Genomic DNA, 20351 nt, shown 5'->3' with positions numbered 1-20351 from the left:
TATATTTACATAAATAGATATGAATACACACACAAACAATGTAATCATCCCGGTGACCTGCTGATGCATGCCTTCCCTTGTAATCTGTCACTCAAAGCCAAGAGGTTGACATTCATGAACCATTGGGACATTCTCAAGTATGTCTCTAAAGTCCTCATAAGCTGTTGCTATGGAGACATGTTCATGTGGGGCTTCTGAATTCTGTTTTTACACATGGGATTGTGGAAAGTTGTGTATATTCTTTTTTTAAAGCTGCAAGAATGGGACTCAAAGCCAGTACATGATACTTTTGCTCACTTGCTAATGCTCTAAAAACTAAGCCATACCTCTATCCCTTAAAGTATGTAATTTGTCTATTCTATTGTGAAAGACTATATGAATATATGACAAATTGTACCAGCTCTATAAAAATTACAGAACTGTTCATTTCCAGGGGTGGAAGAGACTGATGTTATAGAAGGTGTTCTAGGTTTACAGAAAAATTTGAAAATTGTTTCCCAGAAGAAATCTGAATGGATTCTATGTCACTTTTATTGAATTTCACCACATAAAATAAGTATTTACTAAATCAACTTTATTACTCATCTATAATTCTCAAATATTTCTCATTTTTAAATGTTACAAAATTCCATTAAATCACTCAATTTCTTTATAGATTCTATGAAACTACTTATTTTCCTAATTTATAACATTTCAGTTTTACTTACATAAGTTTTGTAAACACCTTTGAAGAAAGTAGACTGCTTCCCAATGATAGGACTCATGATACTAAATACAACAACCTCAAAATTAGAGATGTGGCACAAAGGGTACAGTGCTAAGCTTGAGAATAAAAGCCAAAGGGAAGTAAAGGGCCATGAGTTCAAATGAAACTAACAGCAAAATAAAAGGAAAAAGGTACATATCATCCTAGAATTTCATGAAACAGGAAATTAGACATACTCATCTTCTTGTAGATCTCCCAAAAGAGAATGTTAGAAATGGAACTTGAGAAATTTTAGAAGATGGACATTCAGAGAAGAATGACTGAGAGTACTTAGAACTTTTTTGAAAAACTTTCTACATGTTTTACATTGCTATGATTTCTCATGTGTGTGTGTGTTCAATGATGAACCCTGAGCTGTGCCTTCTGGTTGAAGAATTCCACATTTCTACCTTGATAAAGTTTGTATCCTGTGTGGGTTCTCTATTGCAAACTGACTTCTCTTCCAAATGAAAGGCTTTCCCTACTTGTTACATTCTAGAGATTTCTCATTTGGGTGAATTTTCTTATATGCTAGGCTGTGGCCTCCAGTGGATGGTTCTTTACACATTTGTTGCAGTCATAAGGCTTCTCTCCTGTGTTGTGCTCTCTGATGAAAAATAAGGGCTGAATTCTGTGTGAAACTCTATCCACAGCTGTTACATTCCTAAAGTTTTACTCCTGTGTGTTTTCCGATGGACAGTAAGGTTTCCCCTGTGGCTGAATGACTTTCCACACAGGTCACATTCAAAAGGTTTCTCTCCTGTGTGTGTTCTCTGATGGTCAGAAAGGTATACCTTCCTGGTGAAAGACTTTCCACAGCTGTTACATTCATAAGGTTTCTCTCCTGTGTGCATTATCTGATGGATGTTAAGTGCTGCCTTCCACCTGAAAGACTTTCCACACTCCATACATTCATAAGGTTTCTCTCCTGTGTGTAATATCTGATGTGATTTAAGGATCGACTTCTGGATGAAAGACTTTCCACACCAGCTACATCCATAAGGTTTTTCTCCCGTGTGTTTGCTCTCGTGGAAAATAAGGCCGATTTTCTTGGTGAAAGACTTTCCACACCTCCTACATTCATAAGGTCTCTGTCCTGTATGTGTTGCCTGATGAGCAGTAAGTTGTGACTTCATGGCGAAAGACTATCTACACACATTACATTCATAAGGTTTCTCTCCTGTGTGTATTGTCTCATGGATAGTAAGGCTTGTTTTCCGGGCAAAAACCTTTCCACACCTGCTACATTCATAAGGTCTCTCTCCTGTATGTGTTGTCTGATGGATCCTAAGGTTTCCTTTCTGGGTGAAAGACTTTCTACACACATTACACTGATAAGGTTTCTCTCCTGTGTGTGTTGTCTGATGGATTTTAATTTGTGCCTTCTGGGTGAAAGACTTTCCACATATATTACATTTGTATGGTTTCACTCCTGTGTGTGTTGTGTGATGGACATTAAGGGTTGTCTTCTGGGTCAAAGACTTCCCACATTTGTTACATTCATAAGGTTTCTCTCCTGTGTGTGTTCTCTGATGGACAGTAAGGTATGCCTTCAAGTGAAAAGATTTTCCACACTTGTTACATTCATAAAGTGTCTTTCTTGTGTGAATTTTCTGATGAAAAGTAAGGTTTGCCTTCCGGATGAAAGACTTTCCACAGACATTACATTCATAAGGTTTCTCTCTTGTGTGTGTTGTCTGATGGACAGTAAGGTGTGCCTTCTGGCTGAAAGACTTTCCACACACATTACATTCATAAGGTTTCTCTCCTGTGTGTGTTAGCTGATGGACAGTAAGCTGTGCCTTCCGAGTGAAAGACTTGCCACACAGGTTACATTCATAAGGTTTCTCTCCTGTGTGTGTTGTCAGATGGACAGTAAGGTGTGACTTCTGGCTGAAAGACTTTCCACACAGGTTACATTCATAAGGTTTCTCTCCTGTGTGTGTTGTCAGATGGACAGTAAGGTGTGTCTTCTGGCTGAAAGACTTTCCACACACATTACATTCATAAGGTTTCTCTCCTGTGTGTGTTAGCTGATGGACAGTAAGCTGTGACTTCTGAGTGAAAGACTTTCCACACAGGTTACATTCATAAGGTTTCTCTCCTGTGTGTGTTGTCTGATGGACATTAAGGGTTGTCTTCTGGGTGAAAGACTTCCCACATTTGTTACATTCATAAGGTTTCTCTCCTGTGTGTATTCTCTGATGGACAGTAAGATATGCCTTCAAGTGAAAAGATTTTCCACATTTGTTACATTCATAAAGTGTCTTTCTTGTGTGAATTTTCTGATGAAAAGTAAGGTTTGCCTTCCGGATGAAAGACTTTCCACACACGTTACATTCATAGGGTTTCTCTCTTGTGTGTGTTGTCTGATGGACTGTAAGGTGTGCCTTCTGGCTGAAAGACTTTCCACACACATTACATTCATAAGGTTTCTCTCCTGTGTGTGTTAGCTGATGGACAGTAAGCTGTGACTTCTGAGTGAAAGACTTTCCACACAGGTTACATTCATAAGGCTTTTCTCCTGTGTGTGTTGTCAGATGGACAGTAAGGGTTGTCTTCCGGCTGAAAGACTTCCCACACACATTACATTCATAAGGTTTCTCTCCTGTGTGTGTTCTCTGATGGACAGTAAGGTGTGTCTTCCGGGTGAAAGAATGTCCACATTGGTTAGATTCTTTAACTACAGGAGATACTCCAGGACTATAAGCAGCACATATCCCATTAGACTCGCCATGGAGAAGCATGTTCTGACACTTCCTGAACTCCTCTGTCCTTATCCCTACGGATTTCCCATTATTCCTAATCAGCTCTGACTTAGGTTTTGACCTCAAATTAAAAGTTGTTATTAATTTCACATTGTTCTCCCCTGTGTTAGTATTCATGACTCCGACTTCAGACAGACAATCGTAGGGATTCTCCTGACAGGTCTTAGTCCTGTACTCCTTTTCTTGGACATCTACAATGAGATATAGAAAGACAGACAAAAACAGAAATGAGACCTCAAGATTCCTTAATGTAACAGTAAAGGCATTTCCGTGCATCCTAACTGTTACAAGATCAAAGCAGGAACTCTTTGATGCAGAATATAAGCTTTTCTCTGTAATGTATTAGTTAAGAAAGTAGCGCTGACATTTTACAATGGTAAATAATGTTTTTCTGTTTCTGTTTTTTTCTGTTTTTCTCAAGGAATTAATTACTCAAATGATTCATCTACACACTATTAGTTATAAGCTGAGTACTAAACATTTGCCTTTAAGGTTTGGTCATAAGGGAATAGCTATATTTTTCTTTTAATTTGTGGAAATAATTTATATATTTTGCTGCTTTGCTTCTCAACCATTAGGTGCGGAACAGAAATACTGTCTAGATTTAGGGACCATTAGGGTGTTTGATACATCCCTTGGCCTTTCCGCTAAGCATGGAAGGTTCCTGAGAGTAAGGATTTATACCTCCATCTCTTCAGTTCTAACTTCTCACTAAGAATTACTTTAGGGATTGGTGGCATTTTAAAAATTGGTTTCCCTCACCCTTAGTCAAATTCTCATCAAATTTCCTTTTCTAACACTTCTGCTCCTTCACAACCATTAAAGACCAAAGATACTACAGCTCACCACCCAGGTAGTCATCTCCTATGAACCAAAAGCTTTGCTTCTGAATCTCACTCACTTCCACCATCACCAAGAAGCAATTTCCCTCATCACAGGTAGCAGTCCTGGCATACTCCTTATTTCCTCATACCTTGTTTCAATGAAAATGAGACATCATTTTCTACATTTCTCATTTCCTTTTTCTGTTTAAGAATGATTTCTACAAATAAATAGAAAATTGCTCACTTTAACTATACTGGGACAGCCAAATCAATTTGTCTCCATGTAAATTCTTGATTGTCATGTCCTTGAGACAAAGGATCACCTAGTTCTCTGCCACATATAACTCAGGGGAACCAGGAACATTATTACTCAGTACAGCTCATTAAACTTACCAAGTGGACTCTGGCTACAAAACCACCATGCAAGATGCTTTATCTCACCTGTGAGATTCTTCTCTGAGGCTTCTCTTATCCATGGTTCTGACCCTTGCTCCAGCTTGGCAATCAATTTAGGTTTAGGAACACAGTGTCCTGTTATAAACAAGTAGAGAAGAACTATTGGTAGGATGGGTCATCATTACTGTATGGTCTTAGACATCATGTTCACAAACTTGCTCCTAAACCTTGTTTCTCATTTCTTACCAACTTCCTGGTTGATATTCCCCAGCTTTCAACTTATTTTGCCAATTGGGTGGCTTGAACTCAGCTCTTTTGTTCAAAGCTAGCATTCTGCTAGTTTCAGTCCCAGCTACATTTGTAGATTGTGAGGGGATTTGGAGATAAAAGCCTCATGGTCACTTTTCTGTAGTTGCTGGCTTCAAACCAAAATCCTCACATTTCAGCCTCCTGAGAAGCTAAGATTACAGGTGTTAACCACTGCACCCAGGATCAGGGTTGATTACAAATAACCACTTTCAACTAGTGATTTTCAGATCATACTTCAAATAGTGATGTACTTTCTATTCTAGACTATATTTGCACCTACAGAAATCACCCCAAGTTTAGGAAGACAGACTTCTTTCTATTAGTGGAATGCAGTTTAGATCTTGGGTCCAAGTACTGATTGGGTTTCTTGATGAATGGGAATAAAATTGTCTCCAGTTACATAATGAAGTGGAAAAAATGGACAGGAATTTTATATTCCCACGGAGTGGAATCGTCTACCGAAATAACATAAATATTTATATATCTACTTAATAAAGAAAACAGTCTTTGACCTTGCATGTTCAAATGACTTTTGCTCACCTAAAGACAAGAGGTTGCTGTAGGTCTCCAGCATTACATCTCTATGCAGGGTCCTCTGAGCATGATCCAGGTCTTGCCACTCCTCCCAGCTGAAGTCCACAGCCACATCATCAAATGACACCAGCTTCTGTAATGGCACATTTGAATCAAATAATTAGCCCAAGTCAGGAAGGTCTGTGGGACTCATCCCCAATTAATCACCAGGAGAAAAGCAGAACTGGTGCTATGGCTCATGTGGTAGAGCACTAGCCTTGAGGGGAAGAATTCAGGGACAGTGCTCAGGTCCAGAAATCAAACCTCACAACCAACCAACACACACACACACACAGACACACACACACACACACACACACAGACACACACACAGACACACACACGGTATCTCATAAGCAATCACAACACATTTAGGACATCACATGGAATACATAGCACATTACTGATTCATGAAAAGTAAGTGTCCACATAAATGTTAAAGGCAGTAACAGTACTTAAGAACGTACCTAATGATGGATTGGCCCTTATAAGATCTGATTTACTTCCCATATATAAATATCCTATGTTAACTATTTTGTAGTTTAAGTGCTAAATACTGAAGTATGGTCATAGATACCCTGATATTTCTTTCCTATGTATAAAAGAACTGCTAGAAGGAAGTTTTGTGAACTTGGCCTACCTTCTACAATCCACAATATAGTTGCGAGGGGCATACCATGTTCCCTGACTACATTTTCATTTAAATATGCCTTCATGGAAGGATAGAGGATGGATAGAGGCTTAAGGAACATTCAAGATGACAAAAAACGAAAAATAGGACCACGACAAGCAAGACAGAGAAAAATTAGAAGAGGGATGTGATCTAAAGATACAGAAGACAAATTTACAAGTTGGAAGGAAATAAGAGTGCTAATTTGCCTGCAGAGGTGAAGAGGAGAGGTTTTGGACTCCCACACTGAACCCTATTGCAAATGATGAATGGCCCAGCCAACCATGCTTGGCAATACCAGAGGTGAATGCTGACTAAGAGAGAAAAGTGAAATATATATGTGAAGAATTGAAAGAAAATAACATTCAATTCACAATCCATTGGGCAGAGGAACTCTACTAAAAATGTAGATTGAAGATATGGTCAGGGAAAGAGAGTTGATTAATTACACATCTGCATTTTAAGAGTGTTACAAGAGAAGTGCTTCAAGAGAAGAGCAAAAGGAGTGCACATACATATACACGTAGGACAGAGAAACTAAAATGGTAAATGTGTAGGTAAGTTTAAAGGAATATATTGGTCATATATTTTATGTAATATTTCTGTAATAGTTTGTTGAAATAAAACTTATAGCACCATATGATTCACAATGCATGAAGATCCAATATATAAACTCATCACTTTATTAAAAGAAATGTTTGTAGAATACTCATATGCATCAATAAATATTGCAATTACCAGGCAAATAGGAAGGCCTCAGTTCAAAGAATTAATTGTACCAAAAAACAGGGTACTAGATTTAGGGCTGGGAATGTGGCTTGCTCAAGAGCGCTAGTCTAGAATGCACGGGTTCAATTATTCAGTGCCATGTGAACAGAAAAACTAGAAATAAGGAAAACGATTGAAGACACTTAAAAAAAATTCTACAAATAATTCCTTGAAATATACAAAGCTCAGTATCAATAGTCAGGAGAAGAATTCAAATCAAAATTCTACAGAAATAACTACTTTATATATGTTACTATGGACAGTTTTAAATAAAAACAACAAATATCCTTCCAAAGTCTAACAGAGGCTGGGAAGGATGTGAATTCAATTTGAACCTTGCTGCATGTCTGGCAGGAATGTAAAACAATCAAAGATGGTATGGACAGAGCTAAAAAGAACTAAATAGAGAATTACATAGGAATATGGTCCAGCACTTCTATTTCTAGATTTTTACCCAGCAGAAGAGAAAGCAGGGACGAGAAGTAGTATTAGAGAATCACTTCAGAGCAAATACTGACAAGAACCAAAAGACAGACACAGGTAAAAGAATAGATAAAGACATTGAAAAGGAAGACAAGTTTGCTACATTTTATAGCAGGGTTGATCTTTGAATACATTAAGCTAAGTAAAATACAGCAGTCATAAAAGCACAGCCATGGTATGATTTCCCTGACTGAGCTTTCAAGGATCAACAAAGTCATAGAGCCAAAAAGTAAGATGGTTCCAGAGACTGGGGTAGAGAGGAAAAGGAGCTGCCTATTAATGATTATACAGCTTCATACATGGAAAATGAAACATGCTGTACATGGATGGAAGAGATGGCTGCACAACAATGCAGCCATATGAACTATCAGTGAACTCTGAATTGAAAATGGGTAACGTAGCCACACAGGATGGAACATACTTATACACTCTGACATTGGGAAATTCAAAAAGGATGACCAGCCAGGCTAGGTTCCATTAACAATTTCAAGAGCATGCTGGACTACATATCAAGACCTGTCTTCAAAACAAATAGGGGATGATTTGCATTGACAAGGCTCATAAAATTCACAAACTTTATAGACCATGACAATGACAATTTGCCTTGAAGGTGAAAATGTGTTTTTGACTTCAACTAAGCATCTCTGTTCCACAATACTGTGACATATGTGAAATTTATGTAATCACTTTCTCTCAATTTAAACAACAAAAAAAGAAAAGTCAGAGATGGGGTGGTTTAGGAGCAAGGGGTGACAATGTTGTCAGACATCTTCTATTCACATATTGTTTTGTAGAATGGCAACTTCTTTGTACAACTACTCAAACCTAATAATAAAATAAATTGTTTGAAAAAAGGAATATGGAAAAATCAAATTTTAGACTCTCTGAATTGGATCAGAGATATAGGTGTCATGTGTGTCTATTTTTCCAGTTAAAATAACAAAGTAAAATTTATGAACAAACGTTAAGCCACATTTTAGCTGGAAACATACAACTACAAATAGCATTAGTAACAAACACACATGGACCAAAAATGCAAAGTATTCCTTTTTTTTTTTTTTTTTATCGGTTGTGTGGCTTGAACTCTAGGCTTGGGCACTCTCCCTCAGGTCTTCAACTAAAGGCTAATGCTCCACCACTTGAGCCACAGTGCCTCTTCCAGTGTCCTGAGTGGTTTATTGGAGATAAGTGTCTCATGGACTTTCCTGTCCAGGCTGGCTTTGAACCAGGATCCTCAGCTCTCAGCCTCCTGAGTAGCTAGGATGACAGGTGTGGGCCACCGAAGCCTGAACAAAAATGCAAATTACTCTAATCGTACATCTTAATTTTAGTTTTTGTATATCTTTTCACTGACTATTTTTCAAGTGTATCTCATATTGCGGAATCAGTTCTCTAGGAAGCTTCCCAAGGATATTTCTTGCTGTTCTTTTTGATGGGCTTATAATGTACTATATGATTTTTTTTTGTTGTTTCTTTGTATGTTCTTCTGCCATGGCATAAACCTTGTTACTGTGTTTGATTCTGGTGTCTTGCATCTTGTATATACATTTTTCTAATTGAGGAGGGGAACAGAAAATATAAAATGCTGAAATAAGAATACAGGACGGCCCATTGTAACAATGAATTGTACAACGAACTATGTTGAAAAGGAACTACAACTTTGATAGGGTGGGAAGACTTGGGGAGGTGGGAAGTAAAGTGATGGTAGGGGAAAAACAAAGGAGGGGGAAACAAATGCTCTATAAGAAATGGACTCATTACTTTGCTCATGTAACTACAATCCCTCTGGACACTATTATATATATATATATACATATATATATACATATATATGTATATATATATATATATGCCTGTGTGCGTGTGTGTATGTTTGTGTGTGTGGAAAATAACATATCCAAGATAATTTTTAAAAATGTTCAGTCAGCCAGGTGCTGGTGACTCATGCCTCTCATCCTAACTACTCCGGAAGCTAGGATCCAAGGATAATACTTCCAAATTATTTCTATTAGAAAAGCCTGGAAGACTCATATCTCCAGTTGATTATGAAAGGATACAAGACAAATAAAAAAGGTGAATGTTGAGCTATGACTTAAAGAGTAGAGCACTGGTATTGAGCAAAAAAAAAAAAAAAAAAAAAAAAAAAAAGCTCCGGCCAGCTCTCAAGCACTGTAGGCCAAGCACACACAAACATATCATTCAACATATTACAAAAACACTGTCTACTATGAGACAGATGAGGATGGTGGCTTGGTGTGAAGCCTTTGCTCTGCATGTGTGAGGCTCAAGTTTTGAAATTTACTGCTAGAAATACAAATATTGTAAGGCAAGAATGAAGTCTTATCCATATGTAAACAATAGTGATTCATACTTAACAATATCAACCTGAAATTTCAAAAATGCATTTTGATATCATAGTTAATGATGTTACTTCATTAAAAAGGAACTGATGGAAGTTCCCGGAAGATGGCAGAGGAGAAGTTGGAAGCTAAACAAGCTCTCGCGTAGAAAGCAGTTGTAGTGTTTCAGTGAACAGTCCTAAGCCAGAGAATCACACCAGGTGTGCCATCACAGTACAGAGAGTTAGGTCAGAGAGGGAAAATCCAGTGAAGAGAGAGATCTGAGCACTTGCAAGCAGCCGTGACTGGGGTGGTAGCTGAGGCGATAGCCGCCATACCTGCAACAAAGGCTCCATATGTGGTGTGTGAGTCAATTCTACTCAAAACCAGCAAGAACTGAAAAGGAGCAGACATCTTCATCCTGAAGTTCCCAGACCAGAGAAGACTCAGGAACCAAGACTCCAGTGTGAGTAGAAGCCTGAAAGCCTCACTCCATGTCAGGGAGCAGAGAAGGGAAGGCTACCCCTCCCCCCACTACCAGAGATCTCCATCTTTGAGACTGACAAAGGCCTGGCTGAGCAGCTAGCACCAACTCAGGCCTTGGAAGAAAACCAAAGAGTCATTTAGCTGGTCACAGAAACCTAACCTGACCTGGTAGGCTCAGCTCCACCCAAGGGGAAGTCACCCAGCCAGGGCCCCAGCCCCAGGAGTGGCTTTCTTCACTGGGTAAACAGAGACAGAGGCTGCCCCTCCCTATAGCAGCCTTGACAATCAATTGAAATTCAGTAAACATAAACCCTGAGAATGGCTTCAGGCTGGGCTCTGTGAGTCTCTCAGAAGCTAGCCCCTCAGGGAAAAGCTACTGTTTGCTGAAAGGCCTCAACTCTATCCAGAACTTAGCCTCATCACAGCATCTCCACACTAGAGGAAACAGCCAACTCCATCTTTTGTGATACTCAAAGCAGTTCTCCTTCCCATTAAATTACCCTGGGAGAAGGATCACAAACTGCTGGATAATGCAGAATAGTTTTCTGCCTGCTCAAACAAATTGACTTAAGAAACCAACCAAGCCACAGGAAAATCAAACAGTGCAAGCAGACCAGAGACTGTAACAAGAGACTGCTTAAGGACACAAGGGATCTTCCCATAACCTTCTGCCCCCGAAAAAAAAACAAATAGTCTTTTTTTGTACCTTTCATAAAAGTTTTTTTTCTAAAATGTTTTTAAATTTTTTTTTATTGTGAAAATACTGTACAGAGGGGTTATAATTACATGGGCAAGATAATGAGTACATTTCTTATCAAGCATTGTAGCCTCCTCCTTTGTTTCCCTTTCCCATCCCTTCCCAGCCTCCCCCCACTCCCACACACAATCCTCTTCCCCCCCACCAAAATTGTAAAGTTCGTCTAAAACATATTTTAATTTTTAACTTAAATTTTTTTTGTATTAACTGTGTTTTCCTCTTCTTATAATTTTTATTTTAGGGGTATATGTGCGTTTGCTTTTTTTTCATTTTTAAATTTCTTTTTGTTTAGCTCTACAGACCTTTTGATCCTTCTTTTCTTTCATTCGCACTCTTTTCACCTTTTCTTCTCTTTCATTTTTCTTTGAGTGACAATTGCTGTTCTGCTCATCCTGATATTCCTTTAGTGGATTTTTAGACCTAATACTCCATTGTGTACAACTTAATCCAGAAATTTATTACTGAATTCAAAATCTCTTAGACTTGAATTCCTTAATAGCAGTACTCTTTATACCTATATAATATTTTAAGCATTTTTAGTTTTAATTTTTTCATGCCTCTTTAGCCCTCCACTTCTCTCATTCTATCCACCTTCTTCTTGGAAATTATGTCTTTCAATTTGCATAATTCAGTGTTGCACTGTTTAATTTTTAATTTTTATTTTTCTGTTTTTTTCTTGTCTGTTTCTTTCTCTTTCTCCTTTTTAAAGCTCTCTCTACTTTCATTCTATCCAATCTATTTCCCACTTTGAGATTAGGACTTAGTTAGTTCTCCCTCTGCTTTTCCACATCCCTCTATTCCTATTTTTACCCACATCTCTCAATAAACCTAATAAGTTCTGGTTTGTCAAATTGTTCTTTGCAGTTCTTAGCCCATGAATACACAGTTGTTTGATGTTGAATAGTATATCTGTTGAACTAGATTGTATCTGCAGACTTTTGACTGTGCAACTACAGACTTTGGATGATGCTTGCATTAAGACAATGTTCTAGGATAAAACTGGTGTTACTTTCATCCCTAATGGGCAGAGCAAGCCGGAAAAACACAAGAAAAAATGGCAAGTCCAGGCATCTCAACTCCCACTAAGGATAATCAGCTGACAGAACAGATAATGGATAATCCAGAGGGGAGTTCCCAAATAGCTCTACAAACACTGCTTGTAAACATTGTAAATGAAAAGATTGAAAACCTGCAATGGACTCTGTGAGCATGATACAGAGAGAGAGGAGGCAAACCAAAGGTTAATACAGGAATATCATGAGCTTGAGGAAGCTACTCAAAAATTGATACAGGAATTGCGTGAGCTCCTTGAGAAAACTCAAGGAGCAATAAAGGACTCTATGAGCAGGCTGAGATCAGTCAAGAAGAAAGTGAGGAATGGCATGAGCAGGCTGAGAACACTCAAGGAGAACTACAGGAATTGCATGAACATGAGGAAACTAAGCAAAGAATAATACAGGAATTGAAAGACAAGGATGAGTATACACAAAGATCACTAAAGGCATTCATAGAATCCATTAACAGAGACCTGAAAGAAGTCAGGGACACCACAAAGGGAATGTTGAATGGAACCCAACAGAAGGAACAGGAGCCCATGGAAACCATAGCCAATCACCTAAGTGATTTGCAAATAAACACTGAATACCAAATTAAGGAAGTCAAGTGGTTCATACAAGATCTAAAACAAAGTTCCAACAAAGAATTTAAAGCCATCAAAGCTGACCAATTAGAAGGAAAAGAAGTAAAAAAACAAAGTAGAAAAATCTTGACAGTACGTTAGACCATTCAGAAGATCAAATCTTAGGGACTGAAGACAACCTAGATATTACAGAGAAAGAATATACAACCATCCAAGACAAATACAAGAAATAAGATAGATCTATTCAACACTTGGAAGACACCATCAGAAGGCCCAATCTGAGCATATTAGGTGTAGAGGAGCACCTAGAGACAATAGTTAATGGTCTAGAAAATTTGTTTAACAGGATCCTAGCATAGAACTTCCCAAACATAGGCCTATTCAGATACAAAAATCAAACGGCCCCCATAAACAGGCAGGAGTTGTAATCCTAATACCAGGTAAAATAGACTTCAAAGTAAAATTTGTGAAAAAAGATAAAGAAGGTCGCTACATACTAATTAAGGGATCTCTCCTTCAGGAGGATATTACAATTCTAAATATCTATTCACCAACCAACGGAGCACTCAAATATATCCAAGAAACACTCCTTTCCCTCAAATCCCACATAGATTCAAAGACAGTAATAGTTTGGCACTTTAACACACCACTTTCCCCACTGGATAGATCAACTCGGCAAAAACTCAACAGAGAAACCGCAGATTCTAACAATTGCATAGATCAATTAGATTTAACAGACATTTAACAGACCAAATATTTCATGCAGAAGCATCAGAATACACATTTTTCTCAGCAGCACATGGATCATTTTCCAAAATAGACCACATTTTAGGCCACAAAGCAAACTTGTCCAAATTCAGAAACATTGAAGTAATACCTTGCATTCTCTTAGACCAGAAGGGCATAAAATCAGTACTCAACACCAAAAGCCAACAAAGAAAGTCCTGTAACACATGGAGGCTGAACAACACACTGCTGACATTCAAATGTTCATGATATTCAACCAAAATGAACACACAAATTACCAGCTCCTCTGGGACACAGCAAAGGCAGTACTCAGGGGCAAGTTTAGAGATCTGAGTTCCTACATCAACAAATTGCAGAAATCTGAAATCAAGAATTTAATGAGACATCTGAGCCTCCTTGAAAAAGAGCAGCAAGATGAACCCCAATCCAGTAGACAGAAAGAAATAATTAAAATTAAATCAGAATTACATGAATTACAATCCAAACAAACTATAGAAAGAATCAACAAAACAAAGAGTTGGTTCTTCGAAAAAATTAACAAAATTGACAGACCCTTAGCAAATCTTCTCAGAAAAAGAAGAGAACACACCCAAATAAGTAAACTCAGAGATGAGAATGGAAACATCACCACAGAAACAACCAAGATTCAGAACATTACAAAGGAATACTTCTGAAACATTTAAGATAAGTTTGAGAACTTGGCAGAAATGGACCTTTTCCTAGCAAATACTGACTTGCAGAAACTAAACCAAGATGAGTTAAACCATCTAAACAGGCCCATAACAAGCATTAAAGTAGAAACATCTAAGAAGAGCCCAGGACCAGATGGATTTACAGCAGAATTCTACAAGGCTTTCTAAGCAGAGCTCACACCAATACTCCTCCAACTCTTCAATGAACTTGAAAGAGAAAGTTCACTCCCGAACTCATCCTATGAAGCCATCATAACCCTCATCTCAAAACCAGGCAGGGACTCATCAAAGAAAGAGAACTATAGACCCATTTCTTTGATGAACATTGATTCAAAACTTCTGAACAAAATTTTGGCCAATCGACTTCAACAATTCATCCAAAAATTCATACAACACGATCAAACAGGATTCCTTTCAGGGTTGCAAAGCTGGTTCAATATATGCAAATCAACTAATATAATTCATCCCATCAACAGGAGCAAGAATAAGAACCACATGGTCATCTCAATAGATGCAGAAAAAGCATTTGACAAGATCCAACACCCATTTATGAACCTTTATGAAGGATCTGTAAAAATTAGGAATCCATGGAACATTCCTCAATACAATAAAGGGTGTATATGACAAACCTACAGCCAGCATTATACTTAATGGTGAAAAACTAAAGCCATTTCCTCAACGCAGGAACGAGACAAGGATGTCCACTAACTGCACTTCTCTTCAATCTTGTATTAGAATGCCTAGCTACAGCAATGAGACAAGATCCAAACATAAAGGGGATCCAAATAGGGAAAGAAGAAGTAAAACTCTCCCTCTTTGCAGATGACATGATCTTATATTTAACGAATCACACAGACTGCACTCCCAAATTACTCAAGTTGATTCAAAAGTTAGGTGAAGTAGCAGGGTATAAAATTAACCCTCAAAAACCAATGGTTGTTTTGTATGTCAACAATGAGAAAAGTCTGGCTGAATTTAGGAAAGCAAATCTATTCGTAATAGCCTTCCAAAAATAAAATACCTAGGAATTAACTTAACCAAAGAGGTGAAGGATCTTTAATGCTCCTGGATTGGAAAGATCAACATGGTGAAAATGGCAATACTTCCCAAGGCGATCTACAAATTCAATGCGATACCAATCAATATTCCAACCTCATTCTTCAAGGAAATAGAAGAGGCAATCCGAAAATTCATATGCAACAATAAAAGACCCCGAATAGCAAAAACGATACTCAACGGAAAGAACACAGCTGGAGGAATAACAATACCAAATTTCAAACTCTTCCACAAAGCTATAGTAGTCACAACAGCTTGTTACTGGCACAAGAACAGACTTCAGGACCAATGGAATAGATTGGAAATCCAGAAAAGAAATCCAAATCAAAACAACATTGAGATACCACCTCACCCCAGTTAGAATGGCTAAACTCAAGAACTCTAATAATAACAGATGCTGGAGGGGATGGGGACAGAAGGGAACATTACTGCATTGGTGGTGGGATTGTAAAATTGTTCAACCACTTTGGAAAGCAGTATGGAGGTTCCTCAAAGAACTCCAAATAGAGCTCCCCTTGACCCAGCAATCCCACTTTAGGGCATTTACCCAAATGTTCACAAACAAGACCACACTAAAACTACCCTCATGACTATGTTTCTTGCAGCCTTATTTACCATAGCTAAGATATGGAACCAACCCCGATACCCCTCAGTATATTATGGATTAAGAAAATGTGGTAAACATGGGTGGGGAGAGGATGGAAAGGAATGAGAAGGGGAAACAAAGGAGGAGCCTATAATCCTTGATAAGAAATGTACTCATTATTTTGCCCATGTAATTGTAAGCCCTCTGTACAGTATTTTCACACACACAAAAAAGAATAACACAGGAAACATAACTCACAAACTCTGTTTGGCTCTAAATGTAATATTTATAGAGATTTTTAACTTTATTTTTTGGGATGTACTCATGGTAACCTTGCTTGTGTGAACCCAAATAAAGATGTTTAGTTGAAGGAATTCGGGACACAACAGGCAGTGAGCTTTAGGACCCCTGCTTCCTCGCTATCTCTCTGTCTGTGTTTTAGTTTTTCTAATTTTCTTTAGCTCTGGACTCTTCATAGAAGTACCTCGGCTTACATTTAGCAACAAGTTTCCTTTATAATGAGTAAAAACATGTTAATTTTAAGAGTCATGTCAATAAAGGAAAAGTGATCAGTATGAAAAACTAGTTCTAGTTGGGCACTGGTGACTCATGCCTGGAATCCTAGCTACTGAGGAGGCTGAGATCTGAGGATCATGCTTCAAAGCCAGCTCGGAAAGAGAAGTCCCTTAGATGCATAGTTCTAATAAACAACCACAAAACTGGACGAGGCACTGTGACTCAAGTGGTAGAGTACTCGTCTTGAGCTGAAAACCTGAGAGACATTAGCCAGGTCCAAGAATTCAAGCCCTACAATGGACAAAAAAAATAAAGAAAACAGAAATACTAGCTCCCAGATACAGCATTTGAAGCAAGGAAAAAAGCAAGAGACAGTGGAGGGAGGAGGGTCTGAGAGAAACAATGAGAAAAAAAGAGAAAAACAGATGAAATGAAAGAGAAGAGAGAAAGAAAGCTAGAGAGCAAGAAACAGAGAATGAATAGACAAAATACAGAAAAAATCTAGTCAGAAGTTCTTTGAGAAACATGGAGGGATTTCTAGAAAGGATATACACTATATAATGAAATATAGCCTAAGTTTCAAGTAGAAAAAGCCTATGAAGCAGTCGAAGAACTAATAATTTAAGTACACATATCTTACTCAGTACACTTCAATAGTTGAAGGTATATGTGACTACAGTTTTCAGAAAGTATAGTAAAAATTTCATTAGGACAGTTTAATGTGATTCATAGGGATGTGATCTCTGACCAGTTGCTTCCATGAGCAGTCATCTCCTCGGTTTCAGTGAATCCCTTAACAAGTTTGACTACTTCTAACAACATCAGAACAACTAGAAACAAACTGAAGTAATCTACTCATTTGAGCCGGAATGTCAGATTAATAATGTGCAAAACCTACAAGCCATCTTTATCTGATTTAGGAGCATGTTCCTCAAGTTGAATCTGTTTTTCTGTTTTTCAATCTTGTCCACTATTAGGTTCAAAAAATGGAATGTAAAACAGAGAAATCAAAAGCAACTTACCACAGATCCTTTCATTCTTTCTTGCTGTTGACAATGGACAGAAGATTCTGGAAGCATGGCTGGGAGAAAAGGCAAATGAGGTAGTCAGGAAAGAATCTGTGTGATTTTGCCCCAGGTTTTCCTGCTTATAACATTACCCATGGGCTGGAAAAGCATAAAGCCTTCTTATGGGAGAACAAGTATGGTTTATGTCTGAAGTAGTGCATTAATCAAACATTCCAGTAAAGATTAAGCCATAGTCGATTAATTGGTAGATAGATAGAATAAAAGCAATTCATTTCTAGGTGAAGATACATTCCGTATTCCTAAAAACTAATATCCCACAAAAATAATTGAAAAATAAAAACATACCACATTTCATTAAAACTAGTTTTTACTGAAATATACTTAGGGATGCAAGAACTATTTTTTCCTTCAACGCAAAGGGATCCTAGCACTCCACTGGGCATTTGTACTCCACCTCATTCATTTCCAGATTGTCACACCAGGGAAATCATGTATAGTATAGCTCAGTATTTTTCACAAAGGGTATACAGGAAGAACATATGCAATGCATGTTTCTAGTGCTATAATGTTGGAAATGGCACATTTCCTTATATCCAAATACTCAGAGCACCCTTATGCAAGGACTTTCAATTTCCCATTTAAGCTACTTTGGCCAAATGGACATCACTGAAGATCTTATGTCAGTAATGCTCACTTTCCTGAACAGTCATATGAAGAACCTTGGCCATAATGCTGAAGGTACAGGGCCTAATAAGATGAACATAAAATACTGGGTCATAGGAGAGACACAATTCCAATCAACCATCCTCAGGGAAGGATTTAGAAGATTAAAGTCTTATCTGTGATTTAAACAATATTAACACAAAATAGCAAGTTAAGGGCTCCCCAAAATGTAGATCCATAAAAATTAAATAGCTATTTGATTTGGCTGGTACTTGTGGTTGGTTTCTTACACAGGAAATGCTGTTATCCACAGATCATTTGTTTCTTTGCACAATTATGTAGAATTGCGTTTAAATTATATTATTAGATTATATATTAACTTAATTTTCTATATTATTAAATGATCTATCAAATGTTTGGGAATGCATGTTTAGGCAGTCTCTCTTATTTTAAGTAATGTAAAATAGCCTCAGGTGTATATGGAGAAATTGCTGTTTCTTAAAAACGAATATAATGGAGAGTATCCCTAACATCTTAAAGCTGCAGAAGCCATAGGACGTAAAGAGGATGAAAATAGGATCAATATGTATGTATATGATATTTTAAAGTACTGTTTATGATTCACTGACTTCAAATGCCAAAAAGAATTTTCTATGTAAAATAATACTTCTTTGAGCAGATTGTGACAAAATGGGTAACACTAGCTAAAACTTCAGGACAGGTTACATGTATGCATCATATATCCTTGAGCAATATACATTACCTCCAACTTTTTTCTATATTTTTTTCATCGAAGTCCAATGTTTCTAGATCAACACTTCCTGAACGGCCAGGAAAAACTTAACATGTTACAAGTAGGGTCAGGAAATCCACTGATGAGACATCTGGATTAAGTCTGAGGGATCCCATACTAGAAATTAGAGTGGGAAGAGGTTGAATCAATCAGTGGGAATAGGCTTAGGGATCTAGTACATAGAGAGACACTTTCAGATGTGACATTTATCCCTCCAGCCCAAACCACAGTCTCATGCCCCCTCTGATTACTAGGCTTCGGCTTAATCCTCAGGCCAGATGCGGTCCCCTCCTGAAAGAGGGTCTAAACCTTCCAACAGAACCAAGTGATTTGAGAAGAGTTGGCGGAAAGAGTATCACGTCAATCTTGTGCTCTGGGAAGGAGATTCCACAAACTGGATCCAAACACGTGTGAACTCCAGCCCAGAGTGCTAAGAAGGCTGCCAAGCAGGGGCAGAGCAGAGACACCTCTAGCAGAAACAACACAGAAGCCCAAAAGGCAACTGCCATGGAAGGAGACTCAACCCTGGCACACACTTCACAAGTTCACGACAACCGTTTCCATGCTCAGCTTACAGCTGGGCAAAGTGAATCAGGTGGCGTGGGTGCCGGCAGCATCTCTCAGTCGTGGCGTTCACACGCACAGCTCCCGGCTCTCCTAGTCTGGGGAGCCACCCAGCTTGCTCTTGGGGTTCTGGGAGCCAGTGTCTGGCTTCTGGAGGCTCGCGGGCCAATGGCAGCACAAACACCGGAACCCCAAACAAATCATCAAGCCCAGACAGGAGGCACATGTGGGGCTGACTCCGGTCCTGCACCCAGCTTGCCGTTCATACCTGAAATCGGTTCCGCAGCCTGAGATTCCTTCAAGTTACAGCTCCCAAGGTCCCCTGAAGAGGGGCTGGGCGCCTGCCTCGGGGCTTGAATCTTGTGAAATATACACCGAACTTCTCAGCACTTCTAGCAGAGGGGGAAAGGAAAGAACCCTGAATTAAGGATAGAAAAAAAATCAACAGTGGGCGGGGAGACGCATGCGCAGAAAGAACTTCCCGGCCCCTTCCCCAAACCATCACTTTCCATGGTCTGTGCCTCAACTAAGACTACAATTCCCACAATGCACGGCGCACGGCGCCACCTGGACCAGGTTGGGCTTGGCCCTGGGATTCTGACCAGTGCCACACCTCAGGTCCCAGAATTGCATGGAGGTCTGCAGATCTTGCTCTCTTGGCAGTGGGAGCAAAGGCGAGTTTCTTCCTGAAAATTATTGTGTGGCTCCTGAAATATTCAACGACTAACCCGAAGATGGAAATGTGTTAGGAGCATTGCATAAGTTGGCTTTTTAATTCTTAGTTCTAATCATGCAATTGAGGTGATGAGACTGGGTTGTTATTTTCAGTTTTGTTCAGCTCTTATGTTCTCCTGAATATAAGTTACATCTCCGTTTTGCCTTCAGTTTTTGAATATCTCTCACTTTAAAACGGTATTAGCAGCCCCTAACATTTTCCACTGCTGTAATG

At 38.6% G+C, this 20351-nt stretch overlaps 1 protein-coding gene across 1 annotated transcript; it reads right to left on the bottom strand.

Annotated features, from left to right (window-relative positions):
• Nucleotides 1-1032: 1032 nt before the first annotated feature.
• Nucleotides 1033-19628, bottom strand: LOC138829697 (zinc finger protein 420-like). The gene is given in 8 exon segments (XM_070026171.1): nt 1033-2295; nt 2380-2967; nt 3136-3704; nt 4487-4555; nt 4779-4868; nt 5583-5709; nt 11421-11559; nt 19414-19628. Coding segments are annotated over 8 exon segments (2691 nt in total). The 3' UTR covers nt 1033-1401.
• Nucleotides 19629-20351: the final 723 nt, after the last annotated feature.

The sequence above is a fragment of the Dipodomys merriami genome, unplaced genomic scaffold, assembly GCF_024711535.1.
Source record: "Dipodomys merriami isolate MVZ:Mamm:240054 unplaced genomic scaffold, mDipMer1.0.p SCAF_175, whole genome shotgun sequence".
Lineage (NCBI taxonomy): Eukaryota > Metazoa > Chordata > Mammalia > Rodentia > Heteromyidae > Dipodomys > Dipodomys merriami.
The sequence above is the reverse complement of the archived record's forward strand: the minus strand, read 5'-3'. Positions and strand labels throughout refer to the sequence as shown.